The sequence below is a fragment of the Dipodomys ordii genome, unplaced genomic scaffold (assembly GCF_000151885.1).
Source record: "Dipodomys ordii isolate 6190 unplaced genomic scaffold, Dord_2.0 Scaffold2, whole genome shotgun sequence".
Classification (NCBI taxonomy): domain Eukaryota; kingdom Metazoa; phylum Chordata; class Mammalia; order Rodentia; family Heteromyidae; genus Dipodomys; species Dipodomys ordii.
Window position 1 is genome coordinate 8,900,733 of NW_012267218.1, and position 18,330 is coordinate 8,919,062.

The 18,330-nt window shown below is 38.3% G+C and overlaps 1 protein-coding gene across 2 annotated transcripts in view; it reads left to right on the plus strand.

The window, feature by feature from the left end:
- The window catches only part of Btbd7 (BTB (POZ) domain containing 7), a 71,952-nt gene that overhangs the window by 3,482 nt on the left and 50,140 nt on the right, over window positions 1-18,330 (plus strand). For both annotated transcript variants that reach the window (XM_013016243.1, XM_013016252.1), the window contains exons 2-3: window positions 10,050-10,237; window positions 11,719-12,798. In XM_013016243.1, the coding sequence (XP_012871697.1) occupies window positions 10,156-10,237; window positions 11,719-12,798 (1,162 nt within the window). In that variant the 5' untranslated portion in view covers window positions 10,050-10,155. The remainder of the gene's footprint in view (window positions 1-10,049; window positions 10,238-11,718; window positions 12,799-18,330) is intronic.

Consider the following 18,330-nt stretch of genomic DNA (forward strand, 5'->3'; position numbering starts at 1 on the left):
TGAGGCCCTGGGTTCGATTCCTCAGCACCACATAAGCAGAAAAAGCTGGAAGTGGCACTGTGGCTCAAGTGGTAGAGGGTTAGCCTTGAGCTGAAGAGCTGAGGGACAGCGCCCAGGCCCAGAGTTCAGGCCCCACGATCGACAAAAAAAGAGTGTCTTGGACTCTCCTGCCTCTGTTAGCCTTGGACCACAGTCTTCAGATTTCAGCCTGAGTAGGATTACAGGCTTGAGCCACCAGCATCTGGCTCTTTTCAATATTTATATCCATAAAAATTTACATGTCCATCAGCATTGCATTATGATTCTCTTCTACTTTCTACACACTGGGTACTTGCTTACTTTTTTCTCTTTTTGAGAATAATTAATGAATGTGAAGTGGTATCACATTGTGGTGTTTTTTGTTTTTGTTTTCTCTGTCCTGAGGGTTGAATTCTGGGCCAGGGCACTGACCCTCAACTCTTCAGCTCAAGGCTAGTGTCCTACCACTTGAGCCACAGTGCCATTTCCTGCTTTTTTTCTGCTTATGTGGTACTGAGGAATCGAACCCAGGGCCTCATCCATGTGAGGCAAGCACTCTACCACTGAGCCAACCTCCCAGCCTCTGTGGTTTTCATTTTTATTTCCCTAGTGATCATGAGTGTCCTTTTCCATTCTGTTTGGCTTCTTGAATATTAACTTTGAAGAAATACCAGGATATCAGGTTCTTTGCTTTTTTTTTTTTTTTTTAATACGAGGACTCACCCAGAATGTTCTTGGAAATCTCCATTGTTTGCTTCAGCCTTTCTCCTGCTAGGAATCTAGATATGTATTACCAGGATCAGTCACTATGTTGATTTTTCATTTCAACTTTTTTCCTTTATTTTTAGGAGTTTTTTTTCCTGAATATTAATCTCATATTAAACATGATTTGCAAGTGTTTTCTTTTTAATCTATGGCTTGTCTTTTCATTGTACTTTGATATGCAATTTATTTTTTTCAGTATTTTTTTGTGCTTAACATATTTGTAATATGTCATTATTTGTTACTATTGTGATAGTCCATACTTGCATATGCCTCAGTTTACTTTGAATAAATTTACCCCCTTCACCATATTCAAATTGCTCCCCTTGGGCTGGGAAGGTGGCTCAGTGGTAGAGTGCTTGCCTTGCATACATGAGGCCCTGGGTTCGATTCCTCAGCACCACATAAGCAGAAAAAAAAAGGCCATAAGTGGTGCTGTAGTTCAAGTGGTAGAGCACTAGCCTTGAGCTGAAGAGCTGAGGGACAGTGCCCAGGCCCAGAATTCAGGCCCCACAACCGGACCCAAAACAAAAAAAAACAAAACAAAAATCAAATTGCTCCCCTCAGTCCTGCCCCCTTTAACAAACAGCATTTGGAGGATATTATACTGTATCCATGTGTATGTGTACATGTGTGTGCTTGTATGTGTATGAATGTATGTCCACAAACAACTTTCAATTCTCTTTATCCCTTAGTATCTCCTCTCACAAGTTTTTTATTTTGGCTAAGTCCTACTTACCTAGTTTTTCTTTTGTTGCTTGCACTTTTAGCATCATATTAAAGAATTCATTGCCACATCCAGCATCATGAAACTTTGCCTCTTTGTGTTCTTTTAAATGATACTTAGTTGTAGGTATTCTGTTTAGGTCTTTATAGATAACCAGTTCTTCTAATGCTGTTTGTTTTAAAATATTCCTTTCTCATTGAGTGGTTTTGGTACCTTTATTAAAATTCACTTGAGGGTATAGATCAGTTTTAAAGAATGTGCTTAGCGTGTACAAGAGGCTGGGTTCAAGCTCTAACACAAATGATAGTTATTATTTGACCATAGTTTAAGGGTTTATTTCCCTCGTATTCCATTTGCCTGTAAATCTGTCTTCATGCTAGTATCGTGCTGTTTATTATTATTATTATTACTATTATTAAATAGATGTACAAAGGAGTTTCAATTCCAGAAATCTGGTTATGAATATAATGCATTTTGATCAATATCACCCTTTCCATCATTCTCCCCTATCTTTGCTCATCTCTGTTAACATTATCCCCACCTCTGGTCCCCAGCTTCACCCAGACCTGAGCTCCTCCCTGCCCTGTTCCCACCCTATAGCTGGTCACTCCCGTTCTCTGCCCAGACCTACCTGTGCAAGGACCTTGCCACTAGCCCCAGAGCTACCCACCTGGATAGGGGCATACACCATATTGCTCCCTCTCCTGGGGGGAGCTATGGCCTCTAATAAACCTTATAATAATCTTTCTCTTGTGTGTGCCTGCCTCCACATGGTCCCCCTGGGATGGTCTTGAGGGATCCTAAAAATCCCTACCTTCAAGTTACAGTTCTTACACTGAATATAATGACTATTTGCTCCCCCTTTCTCTCTTCATTTGTGTGCCCTCTCCTGTCCTCCCCTCTATCATGCATTGTTTTTTCATTGGGTTGTGTTTTTGTTGTTGTTTTTTTGCTACTCCTAGAGTTTGAACTCCGACCCTTTGTCGGTCCTAGGGCCTGGCTTAGCTTTTCTTTTCTTTTTTGCTGGTCCCAGGCTTCAGGGCCTGGGTGCTGTTCTGAGCTTTTTTTCAAAGCTAGTATGCTAACACTTTGAGCCACAGTGACACTTCCAGTTTTTCTGGTGGTTGATTGGAGATAAGAGTCTCATGGATTTTCCTGCCCAGGCTGACTTTAAACTGAGATTACAGGTGTGAGCCACCAGCACCTGGCTTCCTATGCTTTCCTTTATTGTTCTCAGCATTTCTTGAGATTCAACATTTGGCTTTCTGTTCATACTTCTAAATCCTTTTTTTTTAAAAAATTTTATTAAATAGTTGTACAAAGGGGTTTCAATTTCTAGAAGTCAAGTTATGAGTACAGTACATCATAGTACCATTCACAAAACTACTCTTCATGATCCAGTAGTTTGGAATTGGAGCTTTCCTAATGAAGACTGTCCTGAATGAGGGTACCTTGGAGTTTCGGTAGTCATGTTTCTGTTATCTTTTCTCTCCAGCCAGTTTCAGGCTTCCTATCAGGCTCACCCAATGTGTTTTCTTATCTCTCAGGCTCTACCACTGGAACCCATAGTTGCTTATCAACAAGAAATATAATTTTATATTATTTACATGTGCTAATAAGTTGGCATCAGAAAATCTAAATGCTTTGGCTTTTGTGAGGTTTATGAGAATATTTTTTTATTAAATTCAGTTGAGGGCTGAGAAGGTGTCTCAGTGGTAGAATGCTTACTTTGCATGCATGAGGCCCTGGGTTCGATTCCTCAGCATCACATAAGCAAAAGAGAAAAAAGCCATAAGTGGCGCTGTGGCTTAAGTGGTAGAGCGCTAGCCTTGAGCTGAAGAGCTGAGGGACAGTGCCCAGGCCCAGAGTTCAGGCCCCACGACCGGACCCATAAATAAATAAATTCAGTTGAATATATCCTGATATGAGCTGTTTTTCTCATCACTGACTCTTTTTTTTGTTGTTGAGAAACTGGGACTCTATACCTGGTGCTTTGTTCGTTGGCTGGTGCTCTACTAACAGTCATGTTTCCAACTTTTACCACCTTCTCTAAAGCTGCCTTTCTGTACACCACTAAGCCTACAGTAAAAAACAGTGCATCTAATTAAAATAGTTATTTTATTAATTCAGGCAAATACCAACTGACTCAAAATCTCTTTTTATCATAAACAAATGTTATAAATGACACCATTGTCTTATGTGGCAATTGATTAGAAAACTTCTATAGACTATCTTGCAGGACCTAATAATCATGTTCACTGTCTGTTTATAAGCACTTTTTTCTTGCTCCTTCTAGAACTACCTCAGTTTGGAGGGATACAGCTGCAAGAAGACAACACAGGTTTTGATGTTGGGGTGGCTGGGTCAAAGTCAGTTTCTTACCTACTGCCATCAGTGTTTCAGTTACCTCTGCCAAACAACCAGATTAAGTGGATATGCAAGGTACAACCTACTTTTTTTTTTTTTTAGTTAGTTGTGGGGATTGAACTCTGGGCTTGGGCGCTGTCCCTGTGCTCTTCAGCTCAAGGTGAGTGTTCTACCTCTTGAGCCACAGCACCGCTCCCAGTTTTCTGGTGGTTTATTGGAGATAAGAGTCTCACGTACTTTCCTGCCTGGGCTGGCTAAGCCACAGTGCTACTTCCAGTTTTCTGGTGGTTAATTGGAGGTAAGAGTCTCCCAGACTTGCCTGTCTGAACCACGATCCTCAGATCTCAGCCTCCTGAGTGGCTAGGATTACAGGCATGAGCCACCAACTCCCGGCTCCTCCTCCCCTTCCTACCTCCTTCTCCCTCCCTTCCTCTTCCCTCCCCCCTCTCTTTTTCTCTCTCTCCTTCCTTTTCCTGCCTTCCTTTCCTTCCTTTTTTTCTTTTTCTTTTCTCTCCTTCTTTCCTTTCTTCTTTTCCTTCCTTTCCTTCCTTTCCCTCTCTCTCTCTCTCTCTCTCTCTCTCTGTCTCTTTCTTTCATGCAAGTAATAGGGCTTGTGCTCAGGGCCTGGGCACTGTCCTTTAGTTTTTTTGCTCAAGGTTGGCACCCCATGACTTGAGCTACACCTCTGCCTCCAGCTTTTTGGTGATTTATTGGAGATAAGAGTCTCATGGACTTTTCTGCCGAAGTTGGCTTCAAACTATGATTCTCAGGTCTCAGCCTCCTGAGTCGCTAGGATTACAAGTATGAATTACCAGGACCTGGCTTCATTCATTACTTGGTGGACAGCTGGGTTACTTCCATGTTTTAGCTACTGTGAATAATAAGCTGTGAACATGTGTGTACAAATACCTTTTCCATTTTCTGCTTTCAATTCTTTGCAGTAAAACTCAAATTGCATGGTCATGTGGTATTTCTCTTTTTATTTATTTTTAGAAATGGATGTTTTCTGCAATTGTCCTATCTTGCACGGAATGCAAGAGTTCCAATTTCTCTACATCCTCACTAATACTCTGTGTGTGTGTGTGTGTATGTGTGTGTGTGTGTGTTATGTATTAGTAGCCATCGTAATGATCTCAGTGGTTATGATGAGATAATCTCATTTGGCTTTCACTTACATTTCCCTAATAATTAGTGATATTGATGATTGTTAATGTATTTGGCTATTTGTGAATCTTTGGAGAAACAACTTTCAAGGATTTGCCTGTTTTTAATTTTTTTTTAGTTTTAATTATAAATCATATTTTCTTACTTTATGAGTTTATAATTCACTTTCAATTGATGAAAATAGACTTGAAGGCTATGTCTCCTAACTTTCTTATCTTAGTAAACAGAGTTAATGAAACATAATAATGAAACATAATAATGACAAGCTGTATGACAAGCATTGTTAGTCTGTGCTATTGGAAATGTCACAGTTTTCTGTGCTGGGTAACAGTCTTCTGTCTTTATAGTAGATGGTCCCATTGAGACATCCTAGCCTAGTTTGTGTCTTTCTGAATTCCCCTTCTGGTGTCATCTTTTTGAAGATGCCTTCAAAGGCAAGGGTTTATTGCTGACTGCTGCTTGCTGTTCAATATCTTTTTGTCATGTTGCTCTTGAAATGCATCCAAGGATAAAACTGAAGCTTACAAAGAAAGTAATCTTAGCTCTTTCACTTTATATGATCTTGGACAAGTTACTAACCTCTCAGCCTCATCAGTAGAAATTGTTAAGAGAATGAGTTAATCTATGTGAAAGCTTTAAGACAGAATCTGATGTACAATAAACCCTAAAACAAAAAAGAATTATGTTAGATAAAACATGGAGTATGAGATGGCTATAGAAAAAAATTTAATTGGTGACTTTTGGGAGTTTCTTTTTTAAACTGCTTATTTCATGTTTATCAAGAAATGTGATTGGCTATAGCATGAACATGGTCCCAACTTCACCTCGTCAAACCGCGCACACATGTTCTCTCTGTTTTGTACCACTTTTTATACTCAAGCATCTTGGCTTGAAGATAAGTATTCAGCTTAGATTTGACAGTAATGAAGTGTTGCAATGGTTTTGCATTTCTCTTTCATTTTAAGTTGCTTTGCTCCACTTTTCTGTCCTTCTTTCCCTAATAATCAAACTAATAGAAAAACATGCTTAAACCCAAAATCCAAGTGCCTTTTTTTTTCTCTGTAGACTAACATTCATTTTCCGAATTAGTAGGTTATATTGCTTCATTGAATTTTAGAAATCCTATTTAATCTTCCTTATTTTATAGATTTAGAATCAGGCCCATCAAAGTTCAGCATGAGCTCATACCTGTAATCCTAGTTACTCAGGAGGCTGGAATCTAAGGATCATGGTGCAAAGCCAGTGTGGGCAAGAAAGTCCATGAAACTCTTACCTCCAGCTAATCACCACAAAAACCAGAAGTAGAACTGTGACTCAAGCAGTAGAAAGCCAGCCTTAAGTGAAAACCTCAGGGACAGTGCCCAAACCCTGAGTTCAAGCCCCAAGACTGGGGGAGGTAGGAGGGAAGGAGGAGTCAAGTGTGACTTCTTCCTCATATGTGGAAAATCAATGACAGAATGCAATCCTAGATCCCTTAACTCTTGCCGTCTTCTCTGCTACATAAAGCAGTAAATGTGTTTTCATAACAGTAATCAGCATTTTTCCAAACTGTTATATAAGGTCATTCTTTTACTTCTCTGTAGGGCAACAGGACTCATTTAGATCAAGCTAATTACTTCCTCTTCATGATGTACCTTAACACTTAAAAGAGGCTATAAAATTCCATTCTGGGCGGGGAATGTGGCTTAGTGGCAGAGTGCTTGCCTAGCATGCATGAGACCCTGGGCTCAATTCCTCAGTACTGCATAAACAAAATTAATAATAAAGTTTCCATCTGGTGTTAATCCTGAATTTTTCAAACTTTTAAAAAACTCTCTATAAAATACTGACCTAGGATTGGTTTGGTTTGCGTTGGGTAAGTGGGGAGGAAAGAAGCTGACTTCTGTTTTGTTAATTTTATTTGTTGTTGTTTTTAATTTTCTGATAGTTGTTTTCTTTTTTGCATTCAACATGATTTTCCCCTTCAACTGGGTCTATTGTACTTAATGAAACATTTTAACATAGTTCCATGGTTTTATTGAGACCCATCTTGTTGAGGTTAACAGAGGGAATTATCTAGAATAGTGATTCTACAAAAAGAATTTATAAACCTTCTAGGGCCATTTGCATCTCACACTTCTTTTTTCCTTATCTGTCATCTCAGCCAAATATTAAATTTCATCCTGTGTCTATAGTAGACAAAAATCAGGCTTGCCTACAGGAAAAAAAAATTTCTTGAAGAGATTTGAATTCTCATTTAACCTAATTTCTAGCATCTAAAGACAGATTAAATTAAAAAACAATGAGCCAGGTGCCAGTGGCTCACACCTGTAATCCTAGCTACTCAGGAGGCTGAGATCTAAGGAACCCGGTTCAAAGAGCCAGCCGAGGCAGGAAAACTCCGTGAGACTCTTTATCTCCAATAAACCACTAGGAAACCAGAAGTGGTGCTGTGGCTCACGTGGTAGAGTGCTCACCTTGAGCTGAAGAGCTGAGGGACAGCACCCAGGCCCAGAGTTCAAGACCCACGACTGACAAAAACAAAAAAGAACAACAAAAAAAAAGTACTACTGTGTACCATTTGCCATAGATTTTATTTTCTTTTGTTTTGATCAGTATGAGGGTTTGAACTCAGGGCATCAACTTTCATTTTAAACCTAACAAAATTCAAATAATGAATTTCCCCCATAAAGGAACTTTTTCTACATTTCTAGTACTTAAGAATTAAAAACTTTAAATAGCTGGGTGATGGTGGCTCACGCTTAAAATCCTATATAGGGCTGCTCAGGAGGCCAAAGTCTGACGATCGCAGTTCAAAGCCAGCCCGGGCAGGAAAGTCTATGAGACTCTTATTTCCAATTAACTACCAGAAAAATGGAAGTGGCACTGTGGCTCAAGTGGTAGAGTACTAGCCTTGAGCTGCAGAGCTGAGGGATAGGGCCCAGGTCCAGAGTTCAAGCCCTAATGACAAAACAAAACTGTGAATAATACTGAGTATCAAATGTTAGAAAGTATTTGATTGATTACTTATCTGTGTTAAAATGGACTTTGCTGGAAGAAGTAACTTGGTTTTGGCAATTCAGTTTACAAAATGGTATTTAAACCCTTTAGCGTCTTACAGAATGTACTGTCATATCTGGCCATGTCTCAGACTTCCAGTATTATGTGTTAAGCAAAGTTTAAAGGTGCTGTGTTCTCACAGATAAATTTTATTAGAAATTTGTTTATATATTATTTGATAGGAGCTACTGCTCTTTAAAAGTATATCTAGGGAGCTGGGAAGGTGGCTTAGTGGTAGAGTGTTTGCCTTGCATGCATGAGGCCCTGGGTTCGATTCCTCAGCACCACATAAACAAAAAGAAAAAAAGCCGAAAGTGGCACTGTGGCTCAAGTGGTAGAGGGCTAGCCTTGAGCTGAAGAGCTGAGGGACAGTGCCCAGGCCCAGAGTTCAGGCCCCACGACTGGACCCAAAATAAATAAATAAAAATAAATAAAAGTATATCTAATTACTAGAAAGTATTATATGTGTATATGTGTATCTACACATATATGCAATATTGTATATGTTGAGATACACATAATAAAAGATCTGAGTAAGCCCTGGGCTGTAATCCTAGTTACTCAGGAGGCTGAGATCTGAGGATCACCACTCAAAGCCAGCCCGGGCAGGAAATTCCTTGAGACTCTTATCTCCAAAGTGGTGCTGTGGCTCAAGAGGTAGAGCTGTCACTGCCTTGAGCGGAAGAGCGCAGGGACAGGGCCCAAGGCCAGAGTTCAAGCCCCATGACTGACCAAAAAAAAAAAAAAATTGAGTAAAACACAAAAAGATTTGAATAGAAAATAGGGTTTTCCTAAATGTGAATTACTAAGGTTATGCTGTATCAGTAATGGAGGTGAAAATAAATTCTAACACTCTTGACACAGTTCTGTATTTTAGCAGGTTTTCTGTGATAGTGTGTGTATGTGTTTTCTTTAAATCTTAGCTGTTAAAACATTTCCATCTTTCATTTTAGGCCAAATTAGTTAGTTGCTGGTTTACCTAACAATTCTAATAATAAAGTTTAAATTTCTCTTAAGCCCTTTTTAGTTAGATAAAATTTAGATATCCAAATGGTTTAAGGTATAAATGTATTTTTTAGTCTTGTTCTCTCTTACAGTTTTGTCTGAGTGTATATATCCTGCCAGCATCTCTGAGAGGAGAGTTAAATCACCTGGTTCAGAATTTAATCTATTAATGCTACTGACCTGTTATATTATCAGATAATAGCAGTATTTTTATTTCAGGAATTTTTGAGGAAGGTAATTGTTTTTTCCCCTCACATATCTCACTGTATTTCTAACTCCTGAAAAATGACTATAGAATAATAACTTAAAGATATTTTCCTTTAAGTGTTCACTTTTCCTTGTCCCCTTTTTCATAGACTGCCCAGTTTTATAGATTAAAGACCAGATGAAGCAGTTTTATCTTAAAGCAGAAAAACAACAAGCCAATTACTTGTCTGCATTTTTTTAACTAGTATAAACTTTTTTTTTTTTTTTTTTTTTGCCAGTTTGCTCAAGGCTATAGCACTCTACCACTTGAGCCAGCTTTTTCTGTTTGTGTGGAAAGGAGGAATTGAACCCTGGGCTTCTTCATGCATGTAGGGCAAGCACTCACCACTAAGCCACATTACTGGCCCTCAACTTTTTAAATGTTATTAAGTTGCTTAGAATATTGGCTTACAATTATGGGCAGTTGTCGCAATTCTTTTTTATTTTCATTGTAACCTTTCATTTTAGTCCAAATGCTCTTTCTGTGTTTTGAAATTAGTATGATGCTTTTTTTATAACCTGAAAAGTATTTTATGGCTCAGAGTTACAGGAAGATTCATATATCAAACTTAAACATTTAAAAAATATTTACTGGAAATGTACATGTAGATTGACAGTATGCCATTATTTACCAACAGAAGCAGTTCTTTAGTAACATGTTTTTGTGATTTTTGAGATACATTTGGAAAAATAAACACAATTATCTTTGTTTTATATCAAGAAATGGATGAAAAGATGCAGCTGGATCCAGGGTTGAAGGTTCATAAAGGCCTCTGGGATTATACTCTGAAGAACCAGCAGATGGAATGCCTGAGTGACTGAAGAAAATGGGTGCTAATGCATCTAACTATCCTCATTCATGTTCCCCAAGGGTAGGGGGAAATCCACAGGCCCAACAGACTTTCATAGGTAACTTTCAGTTTTTCTGACGTATTTTCCATCATAACTATAAATGGAATTGTGTTCTTAGTGATCTTGGTGGATAAGCAAATTGATCTGTGGAAATGTTATAAATAATTCTGTGGCATCTGGATTCCTCCCCTCACCAATAAGAAATATGGCTTTTATGGGTTTTATCAGACTAAATACTTTATAGCACAAGGATCTTTAATTTTGTTGTAGTAACCATAACTGACAACAAGCTAGGAATCTCCAGTCATATGTACTGGTCTTTTTATTTTGCTACTATAACTATAGTCTTGGTATAATTAGGGAGAAAAACATTTCACAATTACATATGTGTGTGTGAATATATATATATATATATATATATATATATGTCTATAAATTGTTTCTTATTAGAAAGATGTGTTTATTCCTTGATTTCCAGAGAACTAAAGGGACTTAAAAATTCAGACTGATTTGTTCTTTTTGTCTCTTTTTCTTTTCATTTTTTTTTTCTATTTCCTATTTGTTTAATTATGGATTTTTTAGGTAGTGTCTCACTATATAGCATACTCTGACCTTAAGTTCTCAGTTCCTGCCTCAGTCTGGATTACAGAAGTTACTTCCTTTTATAAAAATGAAAATGAAGCCGGGCGCTGGTGGCTCACGCCTGTAATCCTAGCTACTCAGGAGGCTGAGATCTGAGGATCATGGTTCAAAGCCAGCCCGGGCAGGAGAGACTGTGAGACTCCTATCTCCAATAAACCACCAGAAAACCGGAAGTGGCGCTGTAGCTCAAGTGGTAGAGCGCTTGCCTTGAGCTGAAGAGGTGAGGGACAGCGCCCAGGCCCAGAGTTCAAGCCCCACGGCCGACCAAAAAAAAAAAAAATGAAAATGAGCCAGATGCTGGTGGCTCATGCATGTAATCCTAGCTATTCAGGAGGCTGAGATCTGAGGATCTTGGTTCAAAGCCAGCCCGGGGAAGGAAAAGTCAGTGAGACTCTTATCTCCAATAAACCACCCAGAAAACTGGAAGTGGCACTGTTGCTCAAGTGGTAGAGCGCTAGCCTTGAGCTGAATTGCTGAGGGACAGTGTCCAGGCCCAGAGTTCAATCCCCATGATGGAACAAAAAAAAAAAAAAATTAAAATGAAGCTGAGTGTTAGTGGCTCAATGTCTATAATCCTAAACTCAGTAGGCTGAGATACAAGGATCATGGTTCAAAACTAGTCTGGGAAGGAGAGTCTGTGAGATTCTTATCTCCAATTAAATCACAGAAAAAGCTGGACGTGGTACTGTGGCTCAAGTGGTAGTGCTAACCTTGAGCAAAAGGAACTCAGGGACATACCCACGCCCAGAATTCAAGCCTCAAGACCAGCAAAAAAAAGAAAGGCAGTTTTGAGTAGTCCAAGAATGTATTTGCAAAAAAATTTTGACATAAAAAATGTTAATGTGGGAAACATGTTAAAAAAGAAAAACAAATTATTTGTTTAATTTTCCTTTTAGGAACATCATCTTATTCCCAGCAAGGCTATGGCTGTGAATCAAAATTATATAGCCTTGACCATGGCCATGAGAAGCCACAAGACAAAAAAAAGAGAACCTCTGGCCTTGCCACCCTCAAAAAGAAGTTTATTAAACGTCGAAAATCTAACAGGTCTGCAGATCATGCCAAGCAGATGCGAGAACTCCTCTCAGGGTGGGATGTTAGAGATGTCAATGCATTAGTGGAAGAATATGAGGGAACTTCAGCCTTAAAAGAGCTTTCTCTACAAGCCAGTTTGGCTAGACCAGAAGCACGGACATTGCAGAAAGATATGGCTGATCTTTATGAATACAAGTATTGTACTGATGTAGACTTAATATTTCAAGAAACTTGTTTTCCTGTTCATCGTGCCATTTTGGCAGCAAGGTGTCCATTTTTTAAAACACTGCTTTCTTCCTCACCTGAGTATGGGGCAGAGATAATAATGGACATCAATACAGCAGGTATTGATATGCCTATGTTTTCTGCTTTGCTACACTACCTTTATACTGGAGAATTTGGAATGGAGGACTCGAGGTTTCAAAATGTCGATATCCTTGTTCAGCTTAGTGAAGAATTTGGAACACCAAATTCCCTTGATGTAGATATGCGTGGGCTCTTTGATTACATGTGTTATTATGATGTTGTCCTTAGTTTTTCTTCAGACTCTGAACTGGTTGAAGCTTTTGGTGGAAATCAGAACTGTTTAGATGAAGAGCTCAAAGCCCACAAGGCTGTTATTTCTGCACGATCCCCGTTTTTTCGAAATTTATTACAAAGGAGGATACGGACTGGTGAAGAAATTACAGACCGAACTTTGAGGACTCCTACAAGAATTATATTAGATGAATCCATTATACCAAAAAAATATGCGAAAGTAATATTACACTGTATGTATACAGATGTGGTGGACCTTTCCGTTTTGCACTGTAGTCCCTCTGTAGGGAGTCTCAGTGAAGTTCAGGCTCTCGTCGCAGGGAAGCCAAACATGACCAGGGCAGAAGAAGCCATGGAACTTTACCACATAGCACTGTTCTTGGAATTTAACATGCTTGCGCAAGGTATGAAATTCTAACTTTTTTATTTCTATAATTACATGCTTGTCTCCCAAATTGAAAACATAACCAGTTGGTTCTCATTTCAGTGCCTATGATGAGCAGGGTCAGTTTTTTTGAGCCTATAATTATAAAGTCTGAGACAGCATAAGGGTCAGGGATAATGGGGCCTTCCATTTCATATTAAAATTAAGCTTAATTTTATATTGAATTACCCATTTATATTCTGTCTGTACCCAAACTTAAATGATTGGTTTCCCTGATTTTGAGGTTAGACTCTCATATTTATACTCAACACCTTGTTGATTCTTAAATGTTTGCTGTTAGAATAAATTCATTATAAAAATGAAGATAGCTGCATTTGAATATAAATTGATTTATATTAGATTAGAGAATTGGACAAACCCTCTAATTTACATTTCTAAGTATTCTGTATCTTATTTTTTAGCTTAGCTGTACATCATACACTACATTTAAAACACAATAGTGAATCCTGGCATCTGTGGCTCACGTCTATAATCCTAGTTTCTTAGAAGGCCCAGATCTGAGACTTGGACCTTGAAGCCAGCCCAGGCAGGAAAGTCCATGAGAATCTTTATCCCTAATTAACCACCAAAAAAAGCCAGAAGTAGAACTGTGGCTCAAGTGGTAGAATACTAGCCTTGAGCTTAAAAAGCATAAGGATAGAGCCCAGGCCCTGAGTTCAAGTCAAAGTTCTCCTTTACAGTACCCCCCCCCCAAAAAAAATATTAATGATAGACTTACAGGCTTCTTTCAGTTAGTTTAGAAATCTTAAATTGGGACACTACATTTTTTTGTGTTACAGGTCAATGAATACACAAAAGTTGAGATTAGAAAGTATGTATCTGTTGGTAAATGTTAAATCTTAACATTTCAGAACTGGAAAGATACGTGTGTGTGTGTGTGTGTGTGTGTGTGTGTGTGTGTGTTAAATCTGTTAAAATCTTATTTCATCCTCTTTTTAGGAATAGATATTTTATCACCACAATCAAAAATGTCATAAAACTATTTTATTAGATTAAAATAAGAATCACTGCTAGCTCCTGTGGCTTGTGCCTATAATTCTCTATAGGAGATTGAGATTGAGGATCAAGGTTCAAAGCCTGCAGGAAAGTCTATTAGATTCTTATCTTCAGTTAACCACCAAAATCTAGACATAGAGCTGTGGCTAAAGTGATAGAGCATTAACCTTGAGCCAAAAAGCTCAATGTTAGTGCCTATGCCCTAAGATCAAGTCATCTCCCCTGAAAAACCATTACTATATTAATAATATAGAGACCAGATTTATCATTCCTTTATTCTGTAATATTAAATTTATTAGAAAACACTTCCTCAGAAAAATTTAAATTTTGCAATTACCAAAAAGATATAACAGTCTGTTTTTTTCAAATTGGTTTAAATTTTTTTCACATAAAAATCATATATACTTTACAATTTTAAAAAATGAGAACACATATGTTAATATAATTGTTTTTAGGTGTTTTTTTGTTTTGAGTTTTTTTTTCAGTTGTGGGGCTTGAACTCTAGGTCTGGGTGCTATCCCTCAGCTCTTCAGCTCAAGGCTAGCACTCTACCACTTGAGCCACAGTGCCAATTCTGGTTTTCTAGTGGAGATAAGAGTCTTACAGACTTTCCTGCCCGGGCTGGCTTTGAACCACAATCCTCATATCTCGGCCTCCTGAGTAGCTATGATTACAGACATGAGCCACTGGCCCCCAGCTAATTTTTTTAGTTTTGAATGAAAGTAAAATTGTGAGCCACCTCTTTGATCTTAGGTAACACTTGAGTTCTTTTATCTTCTTAGGTGAGTTATTTTTTCATCTAGCAAGAACTTAACATATTCTGCAGTATATTAAAGATATAAAACACTTCTTTCATTATCTTAATCTGGTTACTTAAACAAGTATGAATGTTCTTTTTCCTTTCATTATGCAAAATACAGATTGGGCCATTTTTTGTTGTTATTGTTTCTTGTGTTCCTTGTAGGGCATATCTCTCCCTGATACCTATTATAATAGTCTTACAACACAGCATAACTTTTATATAAGTTTTAGGTCATTTCTCCATAGTAAGGAAAATATTTTGGTCATTTATTTGCAGAGAGGTTTTATTTTTTATTTATTTTTATTTTTATTGTTTTTTTTGGTCCAGACATGGGGCCTGAACTATGGGTCTAGGCACTGTCCCTCAGCTCTTCAGCTCAAGGCTAGCGCTATACCACTTGAGCCACAGTGCCACTTCCGGCTTTTTTCTTTTTGCTTATGTGGTGTTGAGGAATCGAACCCAGGGCCTCAGGTATGCAAGGCAAGCACTCTACCACTGAGCCACCTTCCCAGCCCTGTGCAGAGAGGTTTTATGCCCTAGACCTTAAGAGCTCATGTTATGGAACCAGACTGTGGTTTTGAATTCTTCTCTACCATGGTTTAACTTGTTAACCATAAGAAAGTCACATAAGGGGCTGGGAATGTGGCTGAGTGGTAGAGTGCTTGCTTAATATGCATGAAGCCCTTGGTTTGATTCCTCAGTACCACATAAACAGAAAAAGCCGCAAATGGCACTGTGGCTCAAGTGCTAGAGTGCTAGCCTTGAGTTGAAGAGATCAGGGACAGTGCCCAGGCCCAGAGTTCAAGCCCCAGAACAAGAAAGAAAAAGAGAGAGATAGAGAGAGAGGGAGGGAGGGAGCGAGGGAGGGAGGGAGGGAAAGAAAGAAGGTAGGAAGGTAGGTCACATAACCCCTATAAGCCCATTTTTCTCATTAGTAAATTAAAATAATATTCTGTTAAGTAGGATTATAAGGATTAAAGGAAATGATTATGTTAAATTATCTGAAGTACCTAATACATAGTAAGCATTCAGAAATACCAGCCGCTAAATCAGGACAGCATACATCTTTTTACTACCATAGCCCTTTTTAAGTACACTACCACTGAGCTATACCCCTGATCCCACATGACATTTTCTAAAAATGATTATAATTAAACCCTGTTATAAGTATATTTATAGTTTTTGCTAGGCAATTGATTTTAAACTAGTGCATACCTTGTATCATACCTCTTATCACACCCAACAGTTTTGCAACTAATTAAGCCCACAATGTGCTCATCTATTATTGTATGTAAAAAATTAGCTTATAATCACCATCAAACAACAGTATTATACACATTCTTTTCAAGTATACAAGGGACATTTTGCAGGGTAGATCAAATGTTCGGCCACAAATTAAGTTTCAGTAGAACCTTTAAAAGTAGATATGAAAATGTATTTCTCCAAACATTCCAGGTTGAAGGTAAGGTAATCAATACCAGGTAAAACTGAAAAATCTATAAACTTGTGGATATTAACACACTCTTTAGTTTTGTTTTGGTCGTAGGTCTTGAACTCTGGGCCTGGGTGCTGTCCCTGAGCTCTTCAGCTCAAGGCAAGTGCTCTACCACTTGAGCCACAGCGCCACTTCAGGTTTTCTGATAGTTAATTGGAGATGAGTCTCATAGACTTTCCTGCCCAGGCTGGCTTTGAACCAGGTCTCAGCCAGCCACCTGAGTAGCTAGGATTATAGGTGTGAGCCACAGGCGCCCAGCTAACATACTCTTAAACAACCAGTGGATCAAAGAAAGGCTTGAAGACTTTCTAAGTGGTAAACCACAGAAAGACAAGTACTTTGTTATTGTACTTATATGAGATAGAGTAGTTAGAAACAGAGATAGAAAGTATAGAATGGTGATTTAAAAGGACACAGTCAAGGAATGGGGGAGTCATTGTGTAATGGATACAGTTTGTTTTGCAAAAATGAACAGTAATGGAGTTAGATGGTGTGACTGTGTACTCATGAGTGTATTAAGATTTCATATTCTCTCTGATATACACAAGTTAGATCTAAAATGTACTGGAATGTGATACATTATACAGAAGTCTAGACACTCACATGCAATGAGACCAAAAGAAGAAACTCTTAGGAGAAACACAAAGATGCAATGCCTAAGTGCCTCTTCATATTTATATAAAGTAATATACATACTGAAATGAATTCTAAGATGTAGAAACAAAAAACCTTTTTTTTTTTTTAGTTTTTAGATTTTTGTTCACCTTATGTATGGTGTATTCAAGTATATATCATCAGAAGGGTTGGGGGATGGTACAGAACTTGAGAAAAAAGGGTGAAAAAGTGCAGCAGTGGAGCTCACTGGATACTGATGAATGTGAACTATACAACTCAAGGATGGAGACGGGAGGGAGGGGCTGGGAGAGAATGAGGGAACAAAAGACATTCTATGAAAGGAAATGTACTCAATACATTGTAATCTCTCTGTACATCAGTTCTGTAATATCAGATAATTAAGATTTCCAAGCACCAATGGCTCACACCTGTAATCTTAGCTACTTATGAGGCTGAGATCTGAGGATAGCAGTTCTAAGCAGTCTAAGCAGAAAAGTTGGAGAGACTCATCTCCAGTTAACTACTAAAAAGCTAAAAGTAGAGCTGTGGCTTAAGTTGTAGAGTGCCAACCTTGAATGAAAAGGCTAAGGGGACAGCATCCAGACTCTGAGTTTAAGCCCTGGTAATGGCACTAAATTTATTAAGAGTTAAGGTAATAAATTTCATGTGTATTTTATGATATTTATTTATATTTTTGCCGGTCCTGGAGCTTGAACTCGGCCTGGGCACTGTCCCTGAGCCTCTACCACTTGAGCCACAGCGCCACTTTTGGATTTTCCTGTTTATGTGGTACTGAGGAATCCAACCCAGGGCTTCATGCATGCTAGGCAAGCCCTCTGCCACTAAGCCACATTCCAGCCCAATAATTTTGAAAAACATTATTTAAAAAGTTAAAGCTCAGCTTGAAAAGGGGACACATTTTATCAAGGGAGTCTGGGACCTTGAAACTGTTTGTTTTTCCAAGTGAAAATCTTTTCTGCATAATAGCTACAAGGGCATCATAAAAAAAAAGGAGGCAATATAGTCAGACAACCAGAGGAGAGCACAGATACTAGAAGAAAACAATGGTGGATAACGTGATATTGAAGGTTTTTGCAGATAGGAGATGGTTATAACTTGAGAGCCTATACGGGGCTACCATGGAAAAGGAATTCTAACCTTCAGACCAGAAGGGATTGAGTACTCAGGGAAAAAAGAAATGCTGCCTTATTAATTTTTCTAAGAGCGTTTTCCACCAAAATGAACCCCATATTTTTTGGAAAACACATCCTTTATTTTTCCTGCTGTGTTCATCATGTTCAACATGGTTCAGATTCTCACTGTTTTTGTTTTGGGTATTTTGTTTATGTAAGAGTTTACCTTCTCATATTGAAACCCTGGAGTCTAAAATTGCCAGAAAAATTAATTTGTGTCTTTGTTACATCACTTGTACTGATAATCCTTACTTTCTCAAAAAAACAAAAACACACACAAAAAGAAATGCTACCTTATTCAGGAAAGAATGGCTGAACAGAACACAGACTTCAGACTAAGTACTCGAGTAGGGGTAGTTTGTTTCATGACCACATGAAACAAAGTAAAAG